Raw genomic sequence first — 26,772 nt, 5'->3', positions numbered from 1 at the left:
TACTTTAAAGAGCAGGACTAAACACTACAATTATAACCACTTAGAAAGAAGTGGTGATTGAACACATCATGCACTGGGATCCTTTGAAAAATCATTAAGTCAAGAAAAAATTTAAGATTATAACATGATAAATCTGTAAAATTAACTTCTTGAAAATTGGAGATGATCTTTCATGAATAAAATACCTGGTATATCTGTCACATTGTGTGCTTTAGCTCCTGTATCTTACTGTCATCTGTCCCTTACCTGTTTTTCTGCATGTCCATATTCAGGGCCTTGTGTAGGTAAAAAGCAGGACATCTGGCCATTGTTTTTTGCTTTTTCTATTAGAGACATAGCTGTTCTTACAGTGGCATTTCGAGCATGCACAAACACCATCACCTAAAATAAAAGAAAGCAGTTTATCTAATGTTCATATTCATTAAAAGATGGGTTAATACTACTTTGGAAATCACCGTATATAACCAATTATTAATTTTTCAAAATAAAACCCCAGTTTATGAATTCTCCAACATCTTATTTTAGAACAAAGTATGTATAGCATAAAGGTGAGTTAAATAATTTCCTTTCTTTATTATTGGTCTATAAACTGGCAGACATTAAAATAAAATTAATGGATTATATAAAACTAGAGGCCTGGTGCACTAGAATTCGTGCACAGTGGGGTCCCTTGGCCTGGCCTGCGGGATCAGGCCAAAACCAGCTCTCCGACACCCCTGGAGGGGTCCCGGTTTGCGAGAGGGAGCCATCGGTGCACAATCGGGGCCGGGGAGGGACACGGGAGGTTGGCCAGCATGGGAGGGACTGCGGGAGGGCTCCAGGGCATCTCTGGCCCCTCACTCAGTGCCGATTGGCCGGACCCCAGCAGCAAGCTAACCTACCGGTTAGAGCATCTGTCCCTGGTGGTCAGTGCACATCCTAGTGAGCAGTTGAGGGAACTTAGCATATCAGTAGCATATTACGCTTTGATTGGTTGAACGGCCAACCGGACGACTGGACACTTAGCATATTAGGCTTTTATTATATAGGATGTGGAATTTAATTTTTACATTTTCTCTTTTGGAGACATCATTCATTAGCACAATCATCCATTATGGACACAGAGCATAAAAACATATGAGAGCCTTACCTCTCCACAGTCGATAACATTTCCAGTATCATAAATATGTTTAAAGAAATTGAAAACAGTTAAGAACACTCTTCCTTGGACAAAAACATGTCTAAGAACAATCATTTAAAATACAGTTTAGGGGACTGCTAGAGATGACAATGCTGCTAGAGAGATATCTGCAATTTTTTATTGTGGTAGAACTTCCTGTGGAGTTATTCACAGTGACTGTGGAAATCTGAATTAGGGAAAAGTCACATGTCTAAATGCTTTGTCAAAGATAAGTGGATAATAGTACTTTCAGGGACAATGACCAGGCAAAATATAAATGCAATTGAGGAGAATAAATAAGAGTGTAATTAGCATCTGTTATTCCTGCCTAACAGGAACTGCCTTCTCTCCTCTGTGCTGTTTCTTCTTTGGCCTTCACTTCCCCCCACATTCAGCTCAATTCCAGCTTTCCCCAAGAGACATTATTTCTATGATGAAAAATAATTTTATTCTTTCATATGGGGCAAGTAATCTTTTTCAATTTTATATGATGTAAATAAAAGCATCTTTAGATAACTTGATCCATCTGAAACATACAATCTAAGGATAATCAGAGTGGGTGCACTTTGGATGACATAAAGACCAGTTCTAGCCACAGCTTCCAATGAGACTGACACCTTTATATCTCTCTGGAGTTACTCTGGCATTCCCTTTATGCCTCAGCAATGTGAAGTTCCTAACTCTTGCTTCTTCTTCCCAATGTCTCCCCATATTCTTCTGTTAATTATGTTTTCCTAGAAGCTAGAACTTTGGTGTTATTTGCATGCTGCACATTTCAGAGAATATGCAACCAATTGTTTCAGTAAAAGAGAAGAAAAGTTAAAAAGTGAACAAGGTCTGAAATTTGACCAGAAATGAGACAGAGTGACACAGATATAGATGCTATGTAATTAACCCACAGTAATCTTATGTTTATACTAGAGGCTCAGGGCACAGATTCGTGCACTGGTAGGTTCCCTCGGCCTGGCCTGCAGGGATCAGACTGAAACCAGATCTCTGACATCCCCCGAGGGGTCCCGGATTGCAAGAGAGCATTTCTCAGGTGACACACCCCGGAATCGGGCTCTCTCCTCTCTGTTTCCGGAGGCGTCACCCAAGAACTGCAGCTGCCAAGTGACCACAGCTCAGTAGCTCCTGTGTTGAGTGTCTGCCCCTTGGTGGTCAGTGTGCGTCACAGCTACCAGTCGAATGGTTGGATGGTCGCTTAGGCTTTTATCTATATAAATACATGTCAAAGAACATGTTCCACATATGAGATGCTGAATAAAATTCACAGTAAGATAAAATCTCAAATAACAATTATTCAAGAACCCAGCCATGCTTAAATAGCTAATATTCTTTTGGGGTGTATTAAAAGTATAGGAGAGCTGACAATCTGGAGAAGGCCAGAAGCTCTTCAATGAAAAATTCCCAAAGTGTTGATAGGACATATTTGATAGACTTTCTAGCTTTCTGGGAAAACACTTTTATCTCATAAGATGTCAAGACAGCATCATTTAATATCACTATGATATTTTCATAATTACTGACAAAAGCTATTTAATACTAAGTTAGAGAATTATGTTAACCATAATGCCCTGTTGAAATTTACCCCGTTCAGAATCCGTCAAGTTCTATCATCCTGTCTACTGCAAAAGGTAGGAATATTTAAACTATGAATTCCTTTTTAAAGGGTGAGGCTGATTTCTTTTTCTCTTATCTAAAAATAAATTTTATCACACACAAACTCATTAACCCTCAACATTAAATTTTTAAAAAATCTCAAAGTTTCTTATTATTTTATTAATTAATTTATTCATTCAATATTTCTGAGCATGCAATCACTACCAAGTCCTGAGAAAACTGCTGTGAAAAAATAGAAGCAAGGTACCTGCCCTCATGGAGATGAGACTCTAGTATGATGGATTGAATGATAAAAGATATATATTTTTTACTTAATAAACATTTACTGCTGTGTGTGAAAAATACTCTTAAAAGGAGAGATATGGAAATGGACAAGACATGGTCCCATCTATGGAAGACATGTATAATTTAAGGAGGAATATAAAACTACACATAATTTAGGCTTCTGACGCAAAAGATGGATGGAGTGTGGCTAACAGAGGAATGCTAAACATAGAGCTGGTGGGTTTCCTTCAATCACCTATTCTAAGATATTTACACAGTATTTATTGGGTGCCAAGCAATGTACTAACCACCAGCCATACAATGATAAATATGTCCCAAGGCTCCAAATTATAACACTACTGTTAGGGTGAGAAAGAATCACTAGTAATCAGCCGATCGGGTTATAGAAGCAGGGTGTGGGGCGGATGGAGAAGGCTACTGCATTGTTTAGAGTATTTGTCCTTGATAAATATCTTAGCCCATTAGCTTAAAGAACTTCATTCTCTTTCAATGATTCTTATACTGTGGCCCAAGGAACACTTCATCAAAATCACTGCTGGTAACTGTTAAAACAGATTTCTGGGTCCTCCCTAAAACCAACTGAGTAAGAATATCTAGGGGTGGTTGGGGTCTAGATATTAACTACTGAGATGACGACTGTGTGAAATTAGTTAATAATAACCATCAACTTAATTTTCTTCTCCTAAGTTAAAAGAAGTCTGAAAGCAAGCATAAATAAAACCACCATTATAAAGATAAATTTTTAAATTATCTTATAATCTATCTTAATTTACTTATACATATGATGACATATGTATGAATATTAATGTATTTTTATATAAATAATCCTAAGATCATTTCCCAGATGGCCCAGGGTTTTACAATGTAACCAGATTTCTATCCTCCATTATTCAAATGCCACATTAGGTAAATCCTGTTGAAATAACAGATATGAAGAACATAAGGGAAAATAAAATATGACCCTAAATCTTCATTAATTATTTCAATCTGACTTGTCAACTTATCATATTGCAAATTATTTTCTACTGCAGCCAAGAAAAATATTAGTTACAACTTAAAGTAGCAATTTCTTTTTATTAAGGAATCCATCATGTCTGTTCAGTAAAATAAATTCTTTTTCTTATTAGGATTTTCTGTCTAGAGGCTCCAACAGAAGCCATTACAAGATTTTGGGTTTCTATAAACATATTGGATTTTATGGTTTGTTAATTTGGTTAATTAATTTAAATAGACTCATATGAAAATTATAACTAACAGAAAAGACAGCGTTGTTTCATTTGGTAGAAATAACTCCAAATTATTCTTAAAAACACTGTTGATGACCAAATAGCAGTTAAATGGACATATGTTATTAAAATAAGATTAGAACAGAAGATTTAAGTCAATGCTGTTGGTAAATTTTAATTGTGTTATAAAACTGTTTATATTTTTACTTGAAGTTTGTTAGGTTAATGCATTTAAAATTTTATACACTTATTTTTAGTGTAAAAAGCCATTCAGTCTAAATACATATAACAAAAATCAGTCTTGGACTAGGAAAGAAAGTAAGTGGATATAAATTCTGTTTCTGTTATCTGACTTGACAAAAAAAGGGTTCTCCACATGAGATGCTGATTAAAATTAATGCAAGAATAAAAGCTCAAATAATCATTTAAAAAACTAGAATGCTTAAGTAACTGATATTGTTTCTGTGTATGCAAAGAAAAGAACAACAAATTATTTGACAAAGACCAAAAATTTTACTTTGAAATATTATTAAACTAGAGGCCAGTGCATGAAATTCATGCACAGGTAGGGTCTCTAGGGGCTGCCAGCTACCGGCTGGGGCCTTCCTTCGTTCCATGCCACTCCCTGGTAGTCAGTGCACATAGCGATCGATCAAACTCCTGGTCAGTCGAATTCCCCAGGGGACACTTTGCCTATTAGGCTTTTATATATATAGATAGCACTATTACTTAGAACAAATTATTTAATCTCTTAGATTTTATTTCCCCTAGTCCAGAGATAGTTACTAGTGTCACAGGATTACTATAAGGATTAAAGGATATAATGTAAGTGAAGCCACTACATTTAATAAAGCAACAGCTCTCAAATTTTGTAATGCTTCAAAATCACCAAATGCTTCTCCATCCCTTATCTACTTTTCTGTTTAAGTAGGTCACAGACAAGCTAAGAATCTGCATTTCTACCTAGTTCTAATGTGCTTTGCATAGGAACTCTGAGAAACTCTGAGAAACTCTGAGAATCTCTGTCAGAGCTGGTAAGTATTAGCACCATTATTAGGGTATAAACATTAATAAATTTAATTTGGCCTAAAAGACTCAATAGTTATATCAGTAAATATTATAAAATGACACGTATATAACTACTTATTCCTCATTTATGAAAATGTTTGTGTCTAGGAATCAAAAAACTAATAGGAATATTTAAGCCTAAGATTATTGGAAAACAGGAGGGAGGAGGCCAAAGATTAAAGGGGAAATCTTGAATCAAAGCCTTTCCTAGAAATTTCCACAAAGTAAGAAGACTAAAAATGGAAATACCTGAAAAGATAGAATGACATGATAGGAGTAGTGATGTTTCACAATATATTGGCTCTTTCAAGTGTTAATGAATGAGGTTTGAGGGTAAGGAGTCTGAGGGGGAACTTCTCTATGCCTTTATTTTATTTTACTTTTTATTGAAATTATTGGGGTGACACTAGATAATAAAATTGTATAAGTTTCAGGTGTACGATTTTATAATATATCATCTACATATCCCCCCTATAACTTCTCCTACCTTCCTCCAATCCCCTCCCTATCCTTCTGGTAATCACCATACTGTTATCTGTTTATAAGAGTTGTTTTTTTCATGATGATTTTTGGGGTCCTTTTGTATTTATTTATTTACTTATTTGCTTAATCCCTTCACCCTTTTCACACATCTTCTGTGGTTCTAGAATTGTTTTATTAAGTACTATCTTTGGAAGAATTAAGAAAATATTCAAATTATTTTTTTGTATTTTATAGTTTGAATGAAGAGTTGTCACTACAGATGTATTTCAGATATATTTATATACCAAAAGAGCATGTAGGCACAAAATAGGTTTTTTTCTGTTTTTGTTTGTTTGTTTAGAGCATTTTGATTGTTTTTTAAAATATATTTTATTGATTTTTTTACAGAGAGGAAGGAAGAGAGATAGAGAGTTAGAAACATCGATGAGAAACATTGATCAGCTGCCTCCTGTACACCCGCTACTGGGGATGTGCCCGCAACCAAGGTACATGCCCTTGACCGGAATCGAACCTGGGACCCTTCAGTCCACAGGCCGACACTCTATCCACTGAGCCAAACCAGTTAGGGCCACAAAATAGTTTTTATTGCCATGGTCACATTACCATATCTGTGTTATCAGATAAATGCAATTTTAAAAGTTGCTAAAATATAGTTTTGTAGCCATTGAACTAACAGAAAATTACATACAAGTTCATAAAGCTTCATTTAAAAAACAATAGTAACCCTTATACCTACATGAGGGAGATGGTAATTACTGAGAAGATTGAAGTGGGCTAGATAGTTAGGGATAAAACCATGGGAAGGGAAGTAGAATAAAGAGCTGAACCCAGCTGCAGAAGCAAAATTACCTAGAGCTGAACCCAGCCACAGAAACAAAGTGACCTAGAGCTGAAGCCAGTTGAGTGGGAAAAGACAGTGAGTTCACCTCGGACCTGACATGGCAGTCTTCAATCAGGTCCCACCATTGATCTTTGATCTTTAAAAAGTATGGATGTTGCTAGGGCAGGCAGCTTGCAGATAACCAATCACAAGACAGTACGGCGTTTGAAGTAGCCAATCCCAATGATGTTGCTAAGGCAGAATTCTTTGAAATAACCAATCAGAAACCAGCGGGGCATATATCTACCCTTAGACAGAGAGCTTCAGTGGAACCCACTTTGGTCCCCTTCCTGCTGAAGGGAGTCTGTCTATCCCTCAATAAACTTTGCTTTTGCTTACCTTCTTTGTCTGAGAACTCATTCTTCAATTTTGCAAGATAATGAACTCCGACTCAAACAGAAAATTGGTATCATTACTATTATGGTTCAATTAAAATAATAAAATATTCCCTGATGCTTCCAGACAGACATGCTACTTCATTCTTTTGAGCATCCAAAGAATTCATATGCCCCTCTCTTAAGCATTTATCACTGACTACCTTTTATTTTTAGCTTTTTTGTGCTTGATTTAGCTCCTCCAAGAGTCTGTCATCCAATAATTTCATGACAGGCACAGGGGACATAGCAGTGGGTAAGCTCAGCACTGGTTTCTGTGTTTTGGAATATATATCTAGTTACTGTGGTGCAGAGTTGGAGTCTGGGAAGATGGGGAAAAAAGCTGTCATTCATAACAAGAACAACTATACAAAGGGAAAAAAAGAATAAAGAAAACGGGAAAGCAAAATCTAAAAATTAATTGGGGTCCTCTCTCAAAGTTAGCAAATTAGTTGATTTAAAGGTCATAATATTCTATGTTTCTTCATTATTGACCTTAGGGTGTCATTTCTCTAGATCCTTCCCATAGCTCAAAACCTCCATGCATTGGTATGTGTGCAGGCCTTTACCTATGTTTTATTTTATTGGTTCTACTGCCAACTTCAACTGTGAAAATTTTAAGAACAGTTCTAATAATTCTTCTCCAATATCTCCAGGGAAAATTAATCATTCTCACACCACTTTGTTCATACTTGTACCTTGTGTAATCTCTAAATGTACAATGTAGGTTATCTCCACTGTTGTTAATAATTCCTAGGACTGAGAATAAAATAGCAAGATATATTAAGTGCTTACTATATGCTAAGCTCAGTACTAGGGGCCATGTGTAGTTATTTATCTTATCTACATATATCAAAGTATAATATGCAAATCGACCGGATAGAGGAACAACTGGTCACTGTGATGTGCACTGACAACCAGGGGACAGATGCTCAATACAGGAGCTGCCCCCAGCCCGCAGGCCCTGACCGCCTGATGGGGAACAAGGAACCAGGGGTGGGTGGTGGCAGAGGCAGACAGTGCCAGGCCAAGGCCCCCGCCCCACCTGTCACCCCCCACACAGAGGGGGACCAGCAGCATGGGTTGGGACCGGCAAGCGAGCGGGAATGGCCAACCTCTCAGTCCCTTTCCCCGGCCAGCAAGCTCTGGTCACCCGAAGGGGAACGGGGAATGGTTGGGAGAGGGGGTTGGCGGTGGTGGGTGGGGCTGGCTGCCGGCAGCAGGGGAAGATAGCCCTGATCGCAGGCCAGGCCTAGGGACCATACCCACGCACAAATTTCGTGCACCAGGCTTCTAGTTAGTAACACAATTAGGTAGGCGATTCTATTTTACAGTTGAGAAAACTGAAGCTCAGAGTTTCAATAACATAGTCTCAGATCTGACATTCCAAAGCCTTCTTTCTTTTCATCAAGTTAAATTCCCTCCTTGTATCCTGCCTGAGAGGAAGTTTACTAATTTTGAGGTTTCCTTATCATTCCCTATATCACTTTCCTAGATATCACCCAATCAGTGGGTGCTCAATAAATAATTGTTAAAATTAGGTGTGGGGGCAGGGTGGAGAAGGTCAATGGGGAGAAAAAGCGGGAAGTATCTATAATACTTTCAAAAACAAAGACAAAATTTTTAAAAATTATCAGCTTTCATAAAAGCAATTTATTTTTACAGATTGTATGCACATATGCATAACCCATAGGCACAGAAAACAGAGTGGTGGAGGCCTGGGGCAGGCAGCCGGGGCAGGCTATAAGGGGTCAATGGGAGAAAAAAGGGGACATATGTAATACTTTCAACAATAAAGATTTTTTTAAAAAGCAGTTTATTCTTTAGCATATTTTGAGCAGAGATATGAATTTTAAAGTTTATAAATCACTAGAGGCCCAGTGTACCCTCTTGCAATCTGGGAACCCTCAAGGGATGTACAACTGGACATCGGGCCTAAATTGGCAATCGGACATCCCTCTCGCAATCCAGGACCACTGGCTCCTAACTGCTGGCCTGCCTGCCTGCCTGATCAGCCCTAACCACTCTGCCTCAGCCCCTACCACCGCAGCTTCATCCGGAAGGACGTCTAGAATGACGTCCAGGTCATTCTGCTGTCCAGTCTAATTAGCATATTACACTTTTATTATTATAGATAATAGGATAAAGGCTGAGTTAATACTTTTACTGATGCCTTTTATTAAAATATGAAGTATCGAGCTAAGTTCCAATTATTCAACTAGACATTAATCTTCCTGGATAGTTTAAGTTAAATTTATAGGCAAAGGTTCAACTGATCTAATCTAATAATAGACAAACATGGTAATTGACCATACCTCTGCTATGCTTCCCATTGGCTAATCAGCAGGATATGCAAATTAACCCAACCAAGATGGCGGCGGGCAGCCACACAGCTGAAGCGAGCAGGAGACTTGCTTGCTCCAGTGATGTGCACTGGCTCTGAGCTCCACTCTAAGCAACAAAGTTGCAATTATAGAAGCTAAACAAACCCCAGATACCTGCTTTCAGCAGGCCCTGGCCTCGAAGCTGGAGCGGCAACAGTTTCAATTATAGATGGTAAATAAATCCCAGAATAAAAAATAAATAGAAAAAAAGGAGAGGCTGGGAGCTTCAGTCACCGGCCAGCCTGAAAACAGCCCTTAGCCCCTCATCCAGACTGGCCAGTCATCCCACTGGGGACCCCCCACCCTAAAGGGGATGAAGGCAGCCTGAAAATAGCCATCAGCCCCTCATCCAGGCTGTCCAGGCACTCCAGTGGGGACCCCAAGCCTGAAGGGGGTGTGACCAGCTACAAACAGCCATCAGCCCCTCACCCAGGCTGGCCAGGTACCCAAGCAGGACCCCCATCCTAATCCGGGACACCCTTCAGAGCAAACCAGCCGGCCCCCTCCCATGCACCAGGCCTCTATCCTATATAGTAAAAGGGTAATATGAAAACTGACCCTAACAGCAGAAAGACTGGGAATGACTGGTCACTATGACACACACTGACCACCAGGGGGCAGACGCTCAATGCAGGAGCTGCCCTCTGGTGGTCAGTGAGCTCCCACATGGAGGAGCTCTGCTCAGCCACAAACCAGGCTGATGGCTGCCAGTACAGCAGTGGTGGTGGGAGCCTCTCCTGCCTCCTCAGCAGCGCTAAGGATGTCCGACTGCAGCTTAGGCCTGCTCCCCGCTGGCAAGTGGACATCCCCGAGGGCTGCCGGGCTGGCAGAGGGATGTCTGATTGCAGCTTAGGCCCAATACCCTGGGGAGCGGGCCTAAGCCAGCAGGTGGGCATCCCCCGAGGGGTCCCAGACTGTGAGAGGGCACAGGCCGGGCTGAGGGACCTCCCACCCCAGTGCACAAATTTTTGTGCACTGGGCCTCTAGTATTTAATAAACTGAAATTGTTAATGATTAGTCTTTAGATATTGTTGTAAAGCTACATGGATGTTTATTTTAATGCCAATGAAAAGTTCAAAGTCTGTGGTTAAAAAAACCCAAAAAAACGTACAAAATGAGCTATTCTGAGAGCATCTTAAAAACATACATACAAAAATTCTGGACTTCAAAGTCAAAGATAGGTCCTAAATCAAAGCTACTAAATTTACAATGAATCAAATTAATCTACTTCATTTTCCAAAATAATGTTCAATTGATGGGCATGAATGAAGAAAACATTCTTATGTTCTAAAATGGTAAAAAATTTGGCACTTCTATATATCAATTATATCAATAAAATTATTACTAAAAATAAGGCTAAAGTAATAAATTTTAAAATCTTCTATTTTTTAATCATGGGTGTAACAACTAGCACTTATTATGAAATATTCCTGACAACCAACTAAATTACTGAAGCTTATATTTTAGCTTAAAAACACCTAGTTAAATATTTATTAGATATACCACAAAAATAAAAACTACCTTAAATAGGGTTAATTTATCTTGCTGCAACTATATCAGAAAAGTATATAATTCACAGACTTGGCTTCATGAATTAAATTATGCAAATAAATCAAAGAAAATAATCTGGAGTAGAAGTGGTTCTGCAGCTCCTAGCTGTGTAATTAGAACTACACTCAGCAGTTCAGAGCCACCTCTGGACTCTCACACTGAGAATCTGCAGTCCTCATAAACCTAAGCTTTTAAGTGATAAATAGATTCATGTTATCATTATTGAGTTATATTTAAGGCATTATCCTGAATGTGAAATACATTCTTCAACAATTTATTTTAATATTTATCAGTTTCTATGTTTGAGTTGAACAGAGCTTTAACTGCTTTATTTGGTTAAAAGGAATCCATAACACTTTACATCTTCAAACTAAAAGATGTTTACTATCTAAATGTACAATAATTTTAAAAAACAAAGCTTGGAGCCCTAACCGGTTTGGCTCACTGGATAGAGCATCGACCTGTGGACTCAAGGTTCCCGGGTTCGATTCTGGTCAAGGGCATGTACCTTGGTTGCGGGCACATCCCCAGTGGGAAGTGTGCAGGAGGCAGCTGATTGATGTTTCTCTCTCTATCCCTCTCCCTTACTCTCTGTAAAAAAATCAAAAAAATATATTTTTAAAACAACAACAACAAAAAAAAAAACAAAGCTTGGAGGACTTAGTGTACTATATATGTACTATGATAGCAAAAACATGAATCGTATTTCTAGCTAAGTCCTATAAAATATTATCTTACAATCAACTCACTATATCAAGACATTGTACAATTAGAAGCCCAGAGATTTATATTTCAACAGTCTCTAAATTGTTAAGACACAAAAAAAAATAGAGAAGTAAAATTTTTAAAATGGTAAATACTTCAAGTACATTTTCCCTGTCCTATACCCTTTTTCTTTAACTTATTATAAACCAATATTTTCTTAAGCTTTAATTTTCTATTAAGATATTAAGCATATGTATATTTTTTCATGTACTATAATCTATGTCATCTAATTGATGCTTGAATAAGTTATTTCTAATTCTTAATTCAGCTTTTGTTGTAGATGTGTACTATATAGGTTTATACACTCAGTCTGAGATCTGTATTCCTCTTTGGAGAATATCTATACTAATAAAAGGGTAATGTGCTAATTAGATCGGACATCTTCCAGATGTCCTTCTGGACAAAGCCACAGTGGCAGGGAGCTGAGGCAGAGGCAGTTAGGGGTGATCAGGCTGGCAGTGGAGAGCAGTTAGGAGCGATCAGGCCGGCAGGGGGACAGTTAGGGGTGATCAGGCAGGCAGGGGAGCAGTTAGGGAGCGAGCAGTCCGGCAGGCAGAGGTGGTTAGGGATGATCAGGCAAACAGGCAGGTAAGCAGTTAGGAGCCAACGGTCCCAGATTGCGAGAGGGTGCAGGCCAGGTTGAGGAACCCCCCCACACACATGAATTTTGTGCACCGGGCCTCTAGTTCAATATATTTATAAACATAAATAACCTCAACAGTATTATATATTCTGTACATAAAAGTGTATTTTATACCTTAAAATTGTCTTAAGCATAATAAATGTTTTAATTTTCATCTGATTTTATAACATATAAAAGTAAATGAACTTAATAATATTAATTTCACTTGCTCATAATTATTTAAAATACACTCAATTTTTGTTTAGAAAAAATTTCTTAGCAATCTATAACAAACTCATATCTGATGTCAAACTAATCTTACAACATGCAGACTTGTTTTGAATACCAGTGATATTTTAGAATCAAATAGACTATGTTTCAATCACAACTAGCATTTATATACTAAATAAACTTGGGCAAATTTCCATGTGCTTCAATTTTCACCTGTAAAATGCTGTCCCTTACAAGGCTGCTGTAGGGACAACAAATCATAATTAGAAAGTACTAGAAAGGATCCTGGCACATAAAAGATGGACCACACAGTAGGGGGGAAAAGGCTTATTTGCTTTACAAATGTTTCCCTTACATTTACTCCAAATTTGATCCCTACACAAACCACTCAATGGGACCAAGATCAGCATTGCTCTCTAAGGAAACAGAAACAAATGCACTTGCTTTTCCACATAAGAATTCTTTAAATATTTAAAAACTTTTGTCATAGCTCTTTCTTCAGCTGAACAGCACCAGTTCTTACTGCTGTTTTCCATAAATCACAGTTTTTCTGTTTGGACACTAGATAGCCCTATGCTCTTTATTCTTTTTTAATACTAAAGAGTATGTACCTTGATTATACAGTTTAATATGACTTTACATTATATTCAAAGGTGTATCAACTTGAAAGAATTTAAAAGGCATATGTTAGTATTCATTTCTTTAAAATGTGAAAAAAATGTTTTTTAAATGAAAAGAACATACTTTTTTGGAAAGGATTGAACACTTAAAAAATTTATCACTGAAAATTATCAGGTTGTTACAGATTTTTTAGACATACTATTGATGATTTCCTCAGGCCAGGTTTCTCAGATGGAAATTATAGATATACTAGAGGCCTGATGCACAAAATTCAAGCATGAGTAGGCCTTCCTTCCCCCGGCTGCTGGCATCAGCTTCCCTCTGGCACCTGAGACCTGGGCTTCCCTCCAGCTGCCAGCAGGCACAGGTTTCCCTCACTACATCCGGAAGGTTGCCTAGAAGGACGTCTAGTCTAATTAGCATATTACGCTTTTATTATTATACAGTTTTTGCATTCTCTTCTCTTTGCCGGGCAATGACTGGTTAAATGAAAATGTCAGTCTTGTGGGAGTGAAAACATTGAAAAGAAAGTGAAAAGGCTAAGGTTCTAGTTTTAATTGCAAAGCTTTTTAATGTCTGACTTTGGGCATGTTATTAGGCGTTGTTTTGTCATCTGTAATAAGAAGGTGGCCTAATAAGTTTTATGATGCTTTCATAAATTCAGTGTAAAAATAAACATAATGAGGCTCATTAAATGCTGTTTATAAAATACTTTCATCTAAAATAAAATTATTAGGTATCTGATCAAAGTTGATAAAATATTATTTAATTAGCATAACCTACAACTTTAGGGAAAAAATTAGAGTATTATCCATCTTAATTTTCACGCAAATAATATATTTCAACAGGATTTTTGGTAATGTTTCAAATTATAATGAATATTTAAGCTATCTATTTACAAAGTATATTCTCTATATCATACATGATGCTAACAAATTTGTGAGATACCTATAATTGCTTTCTGTGTACAAAAGCATTTAAATTGAAAACCTGGTTTTGTTATGGGTTTTTATTTAAAAAGCATTTACCCAAATCAACAAATTTAGGTGAGTTAAATTTTGGTCAGCAAAGACAGTAGGAACTGTGCAAATGTTTGTGTGCAGAGTTCACAATTAGTGACGATAACCAGCAGCATTGGAGGTGGGGCTGCTATGGAAAGGTGTACCCTCTACACTCTGGCTCAGCCCGTTTTTAGAGTTGGTAAGCATTTTCAGCTAAAGGCCTGTCCCATATATGCAAATACACGACTTTGTACTTGATTTGAGCAATACAAGAGTCCTACTTGTCTGGTCAAATTTCTAGGCTACTGAGCTTGGCCAGTTTATCCAATTAGTATTCAAGCTGGTATTCGAGGCCCACAAGGGAAAAACTACTAGTTTGTTTGGTTCAATATTGAAAACATGACAAAGTGGAAGACTAAATCCCATCTCTACATAAAAAGCTAAATTGATATTCCATATGTGAAAGATCAGTCTACTTGGTATCACCACAAAAACAGAAACTACTAACAGATTAAAGCTACTTAGTGGCCCTAAGAGATCCAAATCTCACGTTTCTCTCCCAACAGTACACCTCTCCCCCTCCCAACTCAGCCGTCTGTGCTCCCTGCACAGCACCCTGGAGCAGTCTGCAAATAGCAGCATAAGAGGAACTCTCCTAGTGGAAAGAAACTGCCAAACATTGTATTTTCTTCTTGCAAAAGGTTGAAAATTCTAGAAACCTATCAACTCTTGCATTCTTCTGGATAATATTTTTTGGGAAAATCAGTAAAAATATGCATTTAAAAAATAAAATACTTTTCACTGGTCACTGAACACTATTCTCTACTTAAAAGGAAACAGGTTTGCTTGCAGAAATGATTAATTTCAAGTCTGGGGCAGGGACATATAAAAAAGACATATAAGAAGCCAGCTTGAAGGGGCCCCCTTTGCCAAATTTGGGACATTATGATCATCAACGTAAGTAATATAATAATGAATTATAACCCTGTGAGTAAATAAGAATCTGAGTTAATGGAGAAATAAATTAACAAATATGGGAGGAGAAAGCACTTCTTACACACAGTGAAATGGAAGGAATATGGAGCTAAAAATAATCAGTAGATCTAAAACAAGTGGGGGAAAGTTTACTTTATCCAATCAGTATATTTAATGTATAGTTATTTGGATTAACCTTTGTTTCTCTCATGAGATTACAAGCAGCAGTAATGGATCGTCTCTGCTTTCTTTTGCCAGCACAGTCTCTGGCATACACTGGGCATTCAATAAATATTTGCTGAATATTGCCAGAGTCTCAGTTAGTCTTAAAACCATCTCCATTCTGTTCAATACCTAGAATTAAGACTGATAACCCAGATATAGTTCATGTGCTAAAAGTGTAGCAGTGTCTATATTTGACACTCTACCCACCAAAGCTCTGACTTTAATAAGGCAAACAGACTACAGAAGAGATCCCAAATCATAAAGCATTCTCAGTAATTTAGAAGTTTATAAATTTAGGATTACATTTCCATTTTTAAATTTCAGTCTATATGATAAGTATTAAAAGATTATAAGTATTATTCATTTTAAGAAGTTCATATAGGTACATACACATAAATGAAACTTTTAAGGAACATATGTTGAAGCCAACTACTTTTAATGAATAATTTAATGAGAAAGGAATTTAATGAAGTTTTAAAAATACAAACACTATGAATTAATGCTGTGTCAAATATGTTCATAAACATGACAAAAATCTTAATGATGTGACCCAAACTACACTGCTCCTAATCAGTTCCCGGAGGACAAATGGAGATCAAGAATTCATTGCTAAATCTAGATCAATCCAATAAATGTTGATAAGACAGAAGAAAGATTCTTTCTTCAATACATTACAGTATCACACACCAAAAAACATTTTACTGACCTCCATGACAGTCCAAATTGCATTAACATTCGTTATTGATAGGCCCCAGATAGTAACCTCTATTCTGTAGAGCAAATTAAGCAAGATCAGCTAGTCTATTACTATGCAAATAAAATTCATTAGTGAGCTAACAATTTCATTTTTACAGATGCCACTAGACTTGAAGGCCTATTACTATTCAACATTATAAGATGTTCTGGACTGAATCTAATTTCATAAAATAACAACATAGAAATGTATTTTTAAGGTTTTCATCCATATTTTTCATTTCTCTTCTTAGACAATAATCAGCATGTATAATTCCTTAACACTCAACTGAACATTTAATATTCTCAAGTAACACACTTGAGAAGATTCTTCCTAAAAGAATATACTTACTTGAACAGAAGAAGCCCTAGTAAGCCAATATACTTTCAATCAAATTTACCAGCTAGACTAATTAAAATTGTAAAGAAAAAATCAAAATTATAATTCCTTTTAGATGGACTCTTAACTGTCTCCATTTCTTTAGGCCACTTTCTCAAACACAAATGAAAAACACCTCATTTCTCCACAAATCTGTACTCTTCAATTGACACTATACTAAGAAAAAAGAAAAACAAGAGAATATAGCTATAATAGAGAGTAAATAAAATACTACAGTAATAAAACAAAACAAAAAGATCTAGGTCCATGGAGAACAAGACAAAACGGTTACTAGAGAGAGAGTATGCAATGTAGGTAAGGTTAAAAAGTTTGTTCTTTCCCTACCTTTTTTCTGTTTAAAGTAGACCGTAGTAGAAATAGTAGACTGTCTCCCTGGGGTGGTTTAGTGGAGTACATGTCCTTTCCAGATACCATTAGGTCTTTCTGGACAATAATCCTCCCTGAAGTTCTTAGTGTTCCTACATGGTAGGGCCTGTGAGGAGTGGAAACTGAAGTGTTCGAAAGGCAGAGGATGTCTCTGCTCCCCCCGAGGGTAGTAAAACCTAGAACCCTTCCTTCTCTCTCAAGGAGACAAATGCTTATATTCTAGGGTACCGGCCTTTCCTTCCTTTCTGGAGAGAATCTGTTTATATTCTAAAGTAAAACTTACTTGGGCAGGTCAGTTGCTTTTACTTCTTTCCTTCTCTCTCTCCCTCCCTCTTTTCCTCCCTCTCCCTCTCCTTTTATTTCTTCACCCCTCCTCTCTTCTCTTCCCCCTCCCTATATTCCCCCACTGCCACCAAAGGAGGGGGTGAGTAGATGTGCCAGCAACAACTATATAAGCTCCAAGTTTCCTAATTTTTGAGCTAGTCTCCTATGGTGCAACTTGTGCTCCAAGGTAATTCTTATCATGTTGCCCTGTGGAAAGCTAGATGTACTGTGAATATAAGGTCTGTTCCCTAATCCATTGTCTCCTATTTCTCTTTGTGTGCACATGTCTATACATAAAGTACACAATGAAGTTAACCTATGGTAGGTTGCACGTAGGTAGGGTAATGTCTTAGACCAGTGGTCGCAAACCATGGCTCGTGAGCCACATGTGGCTCTTTGGTCCCTAGAGTGTGGCTCTTCCACAAAATACCACGTGCAGGCGCGCACGTACAGTGCGATTGAAACTTCGTGGCCCATGCACAAAAGTCGGTTTTTGGCCTGGGCAAGTCTATTTTGAAGAAGTGGTGTTAGAAGAAGTGGGGGGTGTCGGTCGGTCTGGCGACGGGAGACGCAGAGCAGGTGGGCCGCGGGATACACAGCGCAGGGAGGCGTACACGATTCATGTAGGAGTTGAGGATGCGAGAGTTGGAAGGGGTCAACCTCAACGAACATACCTCAATCAGATTGAGGACATTTTTAGCAAAGGCCAGCTTAGGAGTACCCTAATTAAGTTAATAACAATGTACCTACCTATATAGTTTAAATTTAAAAAATTTGGCTCTCAAAAGAAATTTCAATTGTTGTACTGTTGATATTTGGATCTGTTGACTAATGAGTTTGCAGACCACTGTCTTAGACCCTTCACAAAACTTAATGGGTCTCTGACTGTATTTTAGGAGCAGCCACTAAACTTGATGAATGCTGTACAATTTGGAAATGCCCACAGTATTTGTCATGATATAGTTAGAGCTGCATTTCCCACCTATTCATTTACTAAACCAAGAAAAAAATGAGATGAGATCTGAGACTATGTTATTTTCTTTAAGACAGAATCCTACTTTATAATATTAACTGTAGAGATATTTCTTTCTCCCCACTCCTTCACACATAAGTATGCTACCATGAAAACAAAAACTTAAAAAACCCAGCTACAAACAAGATAGTAAAAATCAGCAATGGTTAATTTAGACTAAATGTTCAGCTCCCTTTGTTGCACTTTGCACGAACACATGAATAGTTGTATTAGATTTCCCTCGGACACCAATTTTTCAGTCTTATCACAAAGCTGGCTATAAAAATACGGTCAACAAATTCCTGTGGTAACTAAACTTATTAAATGTGTCTCCCACTGCTTCCAAGTCTAAATATCAGCTGGAAACCAGTTAATAAAGATATTCAATGTATCATTTTCTAAAATAAAATAAATAGCTGTCAAATTAACTTCAGACAATTTAATGTAAAATACTGTGAATAGCTACCTAGAGAATTTTCTATGGTGTTATAAAAGATGGAAAAATGATTACAAACATACATTGTTTTAGTGCTCCCCTAGTTTATATTACTGTTATTTTAAAATATAAATAACAGAGTATAAAATAAACATGTATATAAATTAGGTTTTATTATCAACAAAATTAATGAAATATTAAATATACAAAATATTTGACAAAAGTGTATACCACAAGTCAATACTTTTTAATTATTTAACCTGATCATTATATGTTTAGCGTAATCCAATGCTATAATTACAAAAATTACATAAAATTACCAAATAATCTAATAAATCACTTCCCCAGTCTGGAATACTTGATTTAACTCAGCTATGGATTTTTATAGAATCTTTCAAATAACAAAATTTATGACGAATTATATATAATTTAACTAACTTCACTTTTTATGTACAATATGGATTTATGCCTGAAAACATGCATTTATGTATTGGCCACATATAAAGCATATGTTCAAAGCCCCATAGTTATAGCTGTTTTCATGCAAAGCATTTTGGAGGTATGAAACAGAACCAACAGAGGAAAATTACACAATAATATGGTTAAAATATAACACCTAGTAAAAGAACAAAACAACTTGTACTATCTTCATATTTTGCAATGTAAATCATGAAGAGGTGCACCAAAGAAGACAGGAAGAATGACAAAATGGATGGAAAAGTTGATAACTTCTATAAGGGAGTTACTAGTATACTAATCAGACACATAAAAATAGAGATAACATACTACTATATAATGGATGAAGTAGATGGAGATTTGTTTTCTGGTTTGAATGATTATATATGTTCCCTGGTGTTCCATAATAAATCTAATATAAAGAAAACCAGTTTTGGAAAAACATATTTCTTTTTCTCTCCCACCCCCTCCACACACAAGATTATGCACAGCATTTATGTCTTTTGATCTTTTGGCTTAAGACCTGTGGACTGTGCAAGAATAGAACTAAACATAGTTTATATCCTCAAAATTTCTAAATTTCATTCTGAGACATACTATTCTACTGTGCTCTGTCCATTTGTTATAATTCCAAAAGCCACTGATTACCAAATTTAGAAAGTTCAAATGCCAAAGATATATGTACTTGTATATGTGTGTATGTGCCATGAGAAAACGGAATACACTTCAAGTGTAGGAGTACTGGGGGTGAGGTGAGGGGAAGGAAAAGTAATTCATTTGCTTTTTCTTTTCTTTTTTACATTTTTGTATTGATTCACTTGTTATAAGAATGTATTACTTCAGTAACTGAAAAATTCTCAAAGACAAAAGAAAAAACGAATGTTAATAACAATGAAGATTTGAAAATGAATACAAATATTCCATATTAAGAAGTATTCCTTGCTGTGCACATGCTCGGAGCCCGCAACTCTCGCGAGAGAAGCGAGATTCATTCCTACGTACCGGGCCGTGCTGCTTGTGGCGGCGCTGGAGAGGGGGCGCTGAGCTGTTGGGCTCTAGGCTGGATGGTAGTGGTTTGAATCATTTTGCAGCTGCTCTGGATGTTTACCATCGAGATGAGTATTTATAGAAGCTGAGTTGAAAAGTAAAGTATTTGAAGCACAGAAGATAGGTTTGTTTTTTTGTAAATAAGTTCTGACTTAACTATGACCTTTAGAGAGGTTGAAAATTCTGGTAAATTCCTAGCAAATAAAAAATGAGTGTGAAAACTGAAAAAAAAAAAGAAGTATTCCTTTTGCAAATGAAGGGAACATTACTAGTTAATAAAAAACTACTATGTATACACACACACACACACACACATATATATACATATATATATAATTTCAAGAACATAATTGAGTACTCTTATTGTAAAGTATATTTCAGAAAAATTGAATTTTTCTGTTCTTTTAAAAATATAAAATTTTAAAAGGTTCAGAAGTTTCTCCCCTATGGCTTAATGAATAGAAATAAGAGAGAGAAATAATATATTAACTTAAAATAACTGGTGGCACCAATTATGTCTATATCATGAAAAATAGCCAAGTCATATTGGTATCTTAAATTAAAAGAAAGTCAGGTAATTTCACATGTCCAACAGGAATGACTATCCTATCTAATAATAGACAAACATGGTAATTAACTGTACCTCCACTATGCTTCCCATTGGCTAATCATAGGATATGCAAATTAACTGCCAACAAAGATGGCAGCCGGCAGCCATGCAGCTGAAGCAAACATGAGGCTTGCTTGCTCCAGTGATGGAGGAAGCCAAGGTTCCCCGCCTGCCGTGGCCCAGCTCTGAGCTCCGGATGCAACAATGTTGCAATCATAGAAGCTAAACAAACCACAGATAACTGCTTTCAGCCAGCCATGGCCTCAGAGCTGGAGCCGGCTCTCAGCTCCAGTGACAGCTATAGAAGGTAAATAAATACAAGCCAGGCTGATGGCTGCCAGTATAGCGGTGGTGGTGGGAGCCTCTCCTGCCTCCTCAGCAGCGCTAAGGATGTCCAACTGCAGCTTAGGTCTGCTCCCCGCTGGCAAGTGGACATCCCCCGAGGGCTGCCGGCCTGGCAGAGGGATGTCTGATTGCCATCTTAGGCCCAAACCCCAGGGAGCAGGCCTAAGTCAGCAAGTGGTCACCCCTGAGAGGTCCCAGACTGGGAAAGGGCACAGGCCAGGCTGAGGGACCCTCTACCCCCGAGTGCACAAATTTTTGTGCACCGGGTCTCTAGTAACTAGATAAAATAATATTAAGAATAAATGTATATAATGAAACTTTTTTTAAAGAATACCAATATTCTTTCATTGTTCTTTACAGCCTACAGGGGGAAAAAGTTCCTTAATAAGGTAATCAAAGCAATCTTTGATGTCATTCCCACATCTCCAAGTTGTTCTTCCCTCAACCTAAATGTTCAGTCTACCATGGAACTTGGTTGGTTGCCGCCTAATCCTTTAAGAATAAATCAGACTTATGAAGACTACTACATCTCCCATTTACGTATTCATCAAACACTGTCTGAGCACCAAATGTATACCAGGTACTGGTGAGGCCATGACAATATGTGATGAGCAAACCTAGAGATAGCCCCTTTCCTTATGGGACTTACAATCTTATCATGAAAAGTGGAACTAATAAAAAACAGCCAGGAAAAACAAAAGGTAAAACTGTAGCTAGCAATATGAAGATATATACGGTGTTATTATATAGTTAATAATAGGAAAGTGAAAGTTAGGGGGGTAAAAAAAAGGGGGGGGGGGTTTCTCAAACAAAGATCAGACCTGAATGGTTTAGTAGAGGACAACCAAGTAGAGAATAAGAAATGTGTGAGGCAGAGGAAACAAGCTATGCAAAAGCTCAGAGGTAAAGAGAAGAGCATCACCATGCTGAGGGTCTGAAAGAAGCCCAGGGAGGTGGGAAATGAAGGGAAGGAAAGGGTGTGAGGCAAATATGGAATAGGTAATGCCCACACAATATAGGTACCTTGGGCCCTTTTAAAGGAGCTCATTCTGTGGTCATAATTGTTGAAATGTTTCCTTCCTCAAAACCATGCTTTTATATTTCTTTGGGAACATGTCTCAATTGGGGAAGGGAGGAACAAAGAAGGCTGACAAGAAAGCAGAATTCAATTCACAAATAAATGTTACGTTAGACAAATTTGATATGACAGAAGCACTGGTACCAAGAATCAGTGAAGTTAGTATCTGGAGGAAGGAACATTTTTTAGGCAAAAGGGCAAATGAAAAGTTCCATTAAAGTACTAGAGGCCTGCTGCATGAAATTCGTGCAAGAGTAGGCCTTCCTTCCCCCAGCTCTTCTCCAGCACGCAGAAACCGGGCTTCCCCTGGCCGCTGGAACCAAGAACCCGGGCCTCCAGCACCCAGGACCTGGGCTTCCCTCGCAGAGGGAGGCCTCGCTCACCTGCCGCAGCCCACGGTTGATGGCCTGGGCCTCCCTCTTTGGGGCTATCGTGGAGCCCACTGATTGATCGCCCCACCAACTGGTGGCCTGGGCCTGTCTTTGCAGGGCGATCGTGGGGCAATGGCCGGGCCCCCAATCACATCACACCCGCCTTGGCTGGCCTGGCGCCAGTGGGTATCATAGCGTGATCCCGGATGGTCGTCCAGATGGTCATTCCGCTGTTCAGCCATTCGGTCAATTGTTAGCATGGTAAAATGTGTCTCAATAGTATATAATTAAATGTATATAAACTAAGAAGCAATGCTGAGAAACAAAAAATAAATCCCTTCAGATAGTAATAAGTTAAATTAATCTATAATTATTAGTCAATTTTAAAAGGTGGGTTCTTATTAGAAACTAACATCAACTAAAAACTTATAAACGATGAAGAAAGAGAAAACAAAATACACATCTGAATAAGGAAAACCACGGTTGAAGAAGAGTTTTTTCTCTTTAACACTGTTAAAACCTTGAAACTGGAGGTAGACTTTTGAGTAAAAAGCTACTTAATTAAGAATCTTAACTTTTTTGATAATGTACAAAATGAACAAGTTGACTTACTAAATATGCCATAATCTCTGAGGAAGTTTCTAATTTCTTTTCCCATCACTGTAACAAAGTTTGTATAACAAGAAAATCTCAATAGGGTTAAGGCATCAATTATTTTCCCATTCTGCAAGTTACACAGGAGGAGGGGAATTATTAACAGGAATGATAAAGCTGTACTTGCATTTGGTAACACAAAGAGACGCTTACAAATGAGATGTCTCATTAGTTTGAGCAGATGGATCAAAATTAAAGGCTGAATCGCCAACTTTTAATTTCCCAATAGCCAAGAAGAGCTTGAAGTCTTGCGCAGTATGACTGTTGAAAAGTCAACATGAAAAGATTTTCTCCATCTGTCACCACACATGCTTGAGTGGAACACAACTGCCTCCTACTGTTTTTAATACTTTTCAGGCAAAGCTGCACGTAAAATCTATTAAGTACATGAGCCCACACATTTAGATGACTGGCACACTGAAACCCATGAAATAGTATGATCAGAGACTATCAGCATGGTTTTTGAAGGTGAAATTTGCTCTATTCTAATTTAATCTAATGGGAGAAAAGCAAAATGAATTCGTGTGTGTGTGTGTGTGTGTGTGTATTTAAAATTATTAATTTTTGATCATGTGAAGTATATATTTACCTGAGAATGTATTTTTTTTTCTTTTAATGAACACATCAGTTAGTCTATTTAATAAAGGTCTGAAAAGTAGCTGCTCTGATAAAATTATTTAGGAAAACCACAATTAGGAAGAAAACCCCGAATACCAAAACAAACTGAAGGTTAAGAAAACAAATAAAATCAAGGAATAGTCCCTGGAAATATTTTTTTAATTGGGTTGTCAGGGAGAGGGAGTAGCAGAGAAAATTCTATGTTTCCCTGGACTAGAATAGACTAATTTACAATTTCTTACTGCTATACACTAACTGCTAACATATATTTAAAAGGCAACAAAATAAAGCTAACATTCATTAAGTACACAGCCCCACAAGAAATAATTTATGCTTTCTTAACAAGGAAAAGCACCTTATTGAATATGTAGATGCTACTTAATAGCACTGCACTAATGTGCAGTCAGTTATGGCTATATCTGAATACCAGAAGCACAGCTCTCCGCCTGCATGCTTTTCTATCTCGGTCTCCGTCTGTCTGTGTCTCTCTCTCTACACACACACACACACACACGCACACACAATTTACTGTACTTATATATACAATAAAACATTTAAACAGAAGAGTCTTTTAGAATGAAGCATGTAAGACCTTTCAGTCATCAGAGTTAGGCAGAATAATATAACTGAAGAGTTAATTTGGTGGTCAGTTTTTCAGGAAATAAAATAAAAAGATTGATAAATTATATATTTTCATTTTCTGAAAGATGGATACATACAAATCCATTTGGTGAAATTTATCACTTGGAGCCTTACACAAAGAGAGCTAGTAACTGGGATAGTGTTATATTCAACCTCAATTGAGAGGGGGAAGAAACAGTCCTGGCTGGTTTGGTTCAGTGATTAGAGCATTGGGTGGAGGACTAAAGGGTCTTGAGTTCAATTTCTGGTCAAGGGCACGTTCGTCAATTGAGGGGTCGGGGTGTGTGCAGGAGGCAACCAATTAATGTCTCTCTCACATCGATGTTTCTCTCTCTCTCCCCTCTTCTTCCTCCCTTTCACTCTGTCTTAAAATCAATGCAAAAAACATACTTGACTAAAAAAATAAATAAAAGAGGGGAAGAAACACAACTCAGAAACTCTATTCTATCAGGAAGTTCTTTATGAACTTTTTAATAAAAGCAGAGGACCGCAGCTTAGGGAAGGTATCACTTCAAGGAGATAGAAAAGGGAAAATAATCCAGTGAGGGGTTCTAAACCACTGAAAACAAACTTCCACATGGGCCTCAGTCAGCAAAGACCCCTGTGAAGTAGCAATTCTTGTGTGATGAATTAAATAGAGGTGGGCTAGTCTTACTGAAAGAGATATCTACCTCAGCTTCCAAAACCCAAATGTGCAACAATCCTCCTTTCCAAGTCTCCACACTACAATTTCAGTCCTGGAAATACTACAAAGGCATCTAGCAGAAGCTGCCATGGATCAAGCTACATGCACTTACAGGCCAAATAGTAGTTGGCAGAGCAACCTGCAAATAGAAGACTTAAACAGAACAATCCCTTTAAAAAGACTGAAATAGGAAAAGGTCTCAGTTTGGGGCAACTTTTTCAAAGTTACACACAGAATATAGGTAATTTAAAGCAATGAAAAAGACAAAACTTTGTTCTCAAATTGTGTTGTAAAAGAGCTTTCAACTTGAGATGACTGCGTTAATGTAAAAGACTAAGGCGCTGCCTTAACAACTCAGCACTTACAATCTGAAGGCACTGGCTTGGGCATTTGTAACACTAGCAATACTAGAGACAACTATCAACTAGTGGGCCACAGTCCTGATGAATTTTACATTTCCCAATATCCCACCTCACTCAGGATGTTAAATCTTTGAAGATGAGGCAATTCATCACAATCAAATTATATTTACCAAGGATTCCCCTTGCACACGACACTATACAATGAACTTAACCAACAAGATTTCTTTATAACCCAATTTAATAGGACCTGTCCTATTGGAACACAAAACCTAAAAGAACAATATTGCATAAAACACACCATTATTTTTTTTAACCTGACATCTTTAAATGTTTTTTTACATTTTCTATTTATGGTTCTGTGATATTTTTGGATAGGAATAACATAATACATAGGTTATAGAAACTATAGAAATAACTGAGAAAAGATAGGGAATAAAATATTTTAACCAAGGGAAAGATGTACACCAACAGAAATTATCTTTGGGTGGCAGAATTAGCAGTAATTTTCTCCCTGCTCATTTTTGCTTTTGGTGTACCCAAGGGTTAAATTTGCTTAAACTCTCTTTTTGCTCAGTCTCTTTTATACCAGTAATATTTACACAACATTTAAAAAATACAAATACAAAGGCCAAAGACCAAAGGGTCACTGTATGAAGCAAAAACACAGCATTGTCTAAAACAGGATAAAATAAAGTATACCTGGTGTCCAGCCTTTACTTGCTTCAGAACACTTTCATAACATACTTCATCCATGTTATTCAACTGTTGCACCTTAAAATGTTTAAAACAAAAAAACAAAAACAAAAATCAAATGAAGCAATTATAAAATTTCTAACTACAAAAAACTGCCAATTAAAATGCATCTTTAATTACTTTCAGACTAGCTAGAATGCATAAATAGCAAAGATAAATATCTAACATATAACAACCTGATAGAAACAAACAAAATTAAAAAATACAAATAAAAAACATCATACAATACTTTCAGAGTACTAAGCATGCCATCTTTTTTAAAGACAGTAATTTTAAGGATAATATACTAGTTACACATATTTTAGAATCATTTTAAAGTTATTTTCTCTGCTTTTCCCTGACAAGTCCATTCTTTAGGCTGTTTTTCTTTTATAAACTACCAGAGGACCGGTGCACGACATTCGTGCT

At 37.2% G+C, this 26,772-nt stretch overlaps 1 protein-coding gene across 23 annotated transcripts in view; it reads right to left on the bottom strand.

The window, feature by feature from the left end:
• ASCC3 (activating signal cointegrator 1 complex subunit 3) overlaps nucleotides 1–26,772 on the bottom strand; it is a 250,869-nt gene that overhangs the window by 135,530 nt on the left and 88,567 nt on the right. For 22 of the 23 annotated variants that reach the window (XR_004968946.1, XM_036317985.1, XM_036317986.1 and 19 more), the window contains 2 exons: nucleotides 26,311–26,382; nucleotides 247–381 (listed from right to left, as the gene is read on the bottom strand). Coding sequence is in view for 22 of the 23 variants with exons in the window: in XM_036317985.1 (XP_036173878.1) it covers nucleotides 247–381; nucleotides 26,311–26,382 (207 nt within the window). In the remaining variant the exon portion in view is untranslated. The remainder of the gene's footprint in view (nucleotides 1–246; nucleotides 382–26,310; nucleotides 26,383–26,772) is intronic. The other variant, XM_036317980.1, reaches the window with a different exon arrangement.

Source organism: Myotis myotis, unplaced genomic scaffold (genome assembly GCF_014108235.1).
Source record: "Myotis myotis isolate mMyoMyo1 unplaced genomic scaffold, mMyoMyo1.p scaffold_m19_p_7, whole genome shotgun sequence".
Taxonomy (NCBI): domain Eukaryota; kingdom Metazoa; phylum Chordata; class Mammalia; order Chiroptera; family Vespertilionidae; genus Myotis; species Myotis myotis.
The sequence above is the reverse complement of the archived record's forward strand: the minus strand, read 5'-3'. Positions and strand labels throughout refer to the sequence as shown.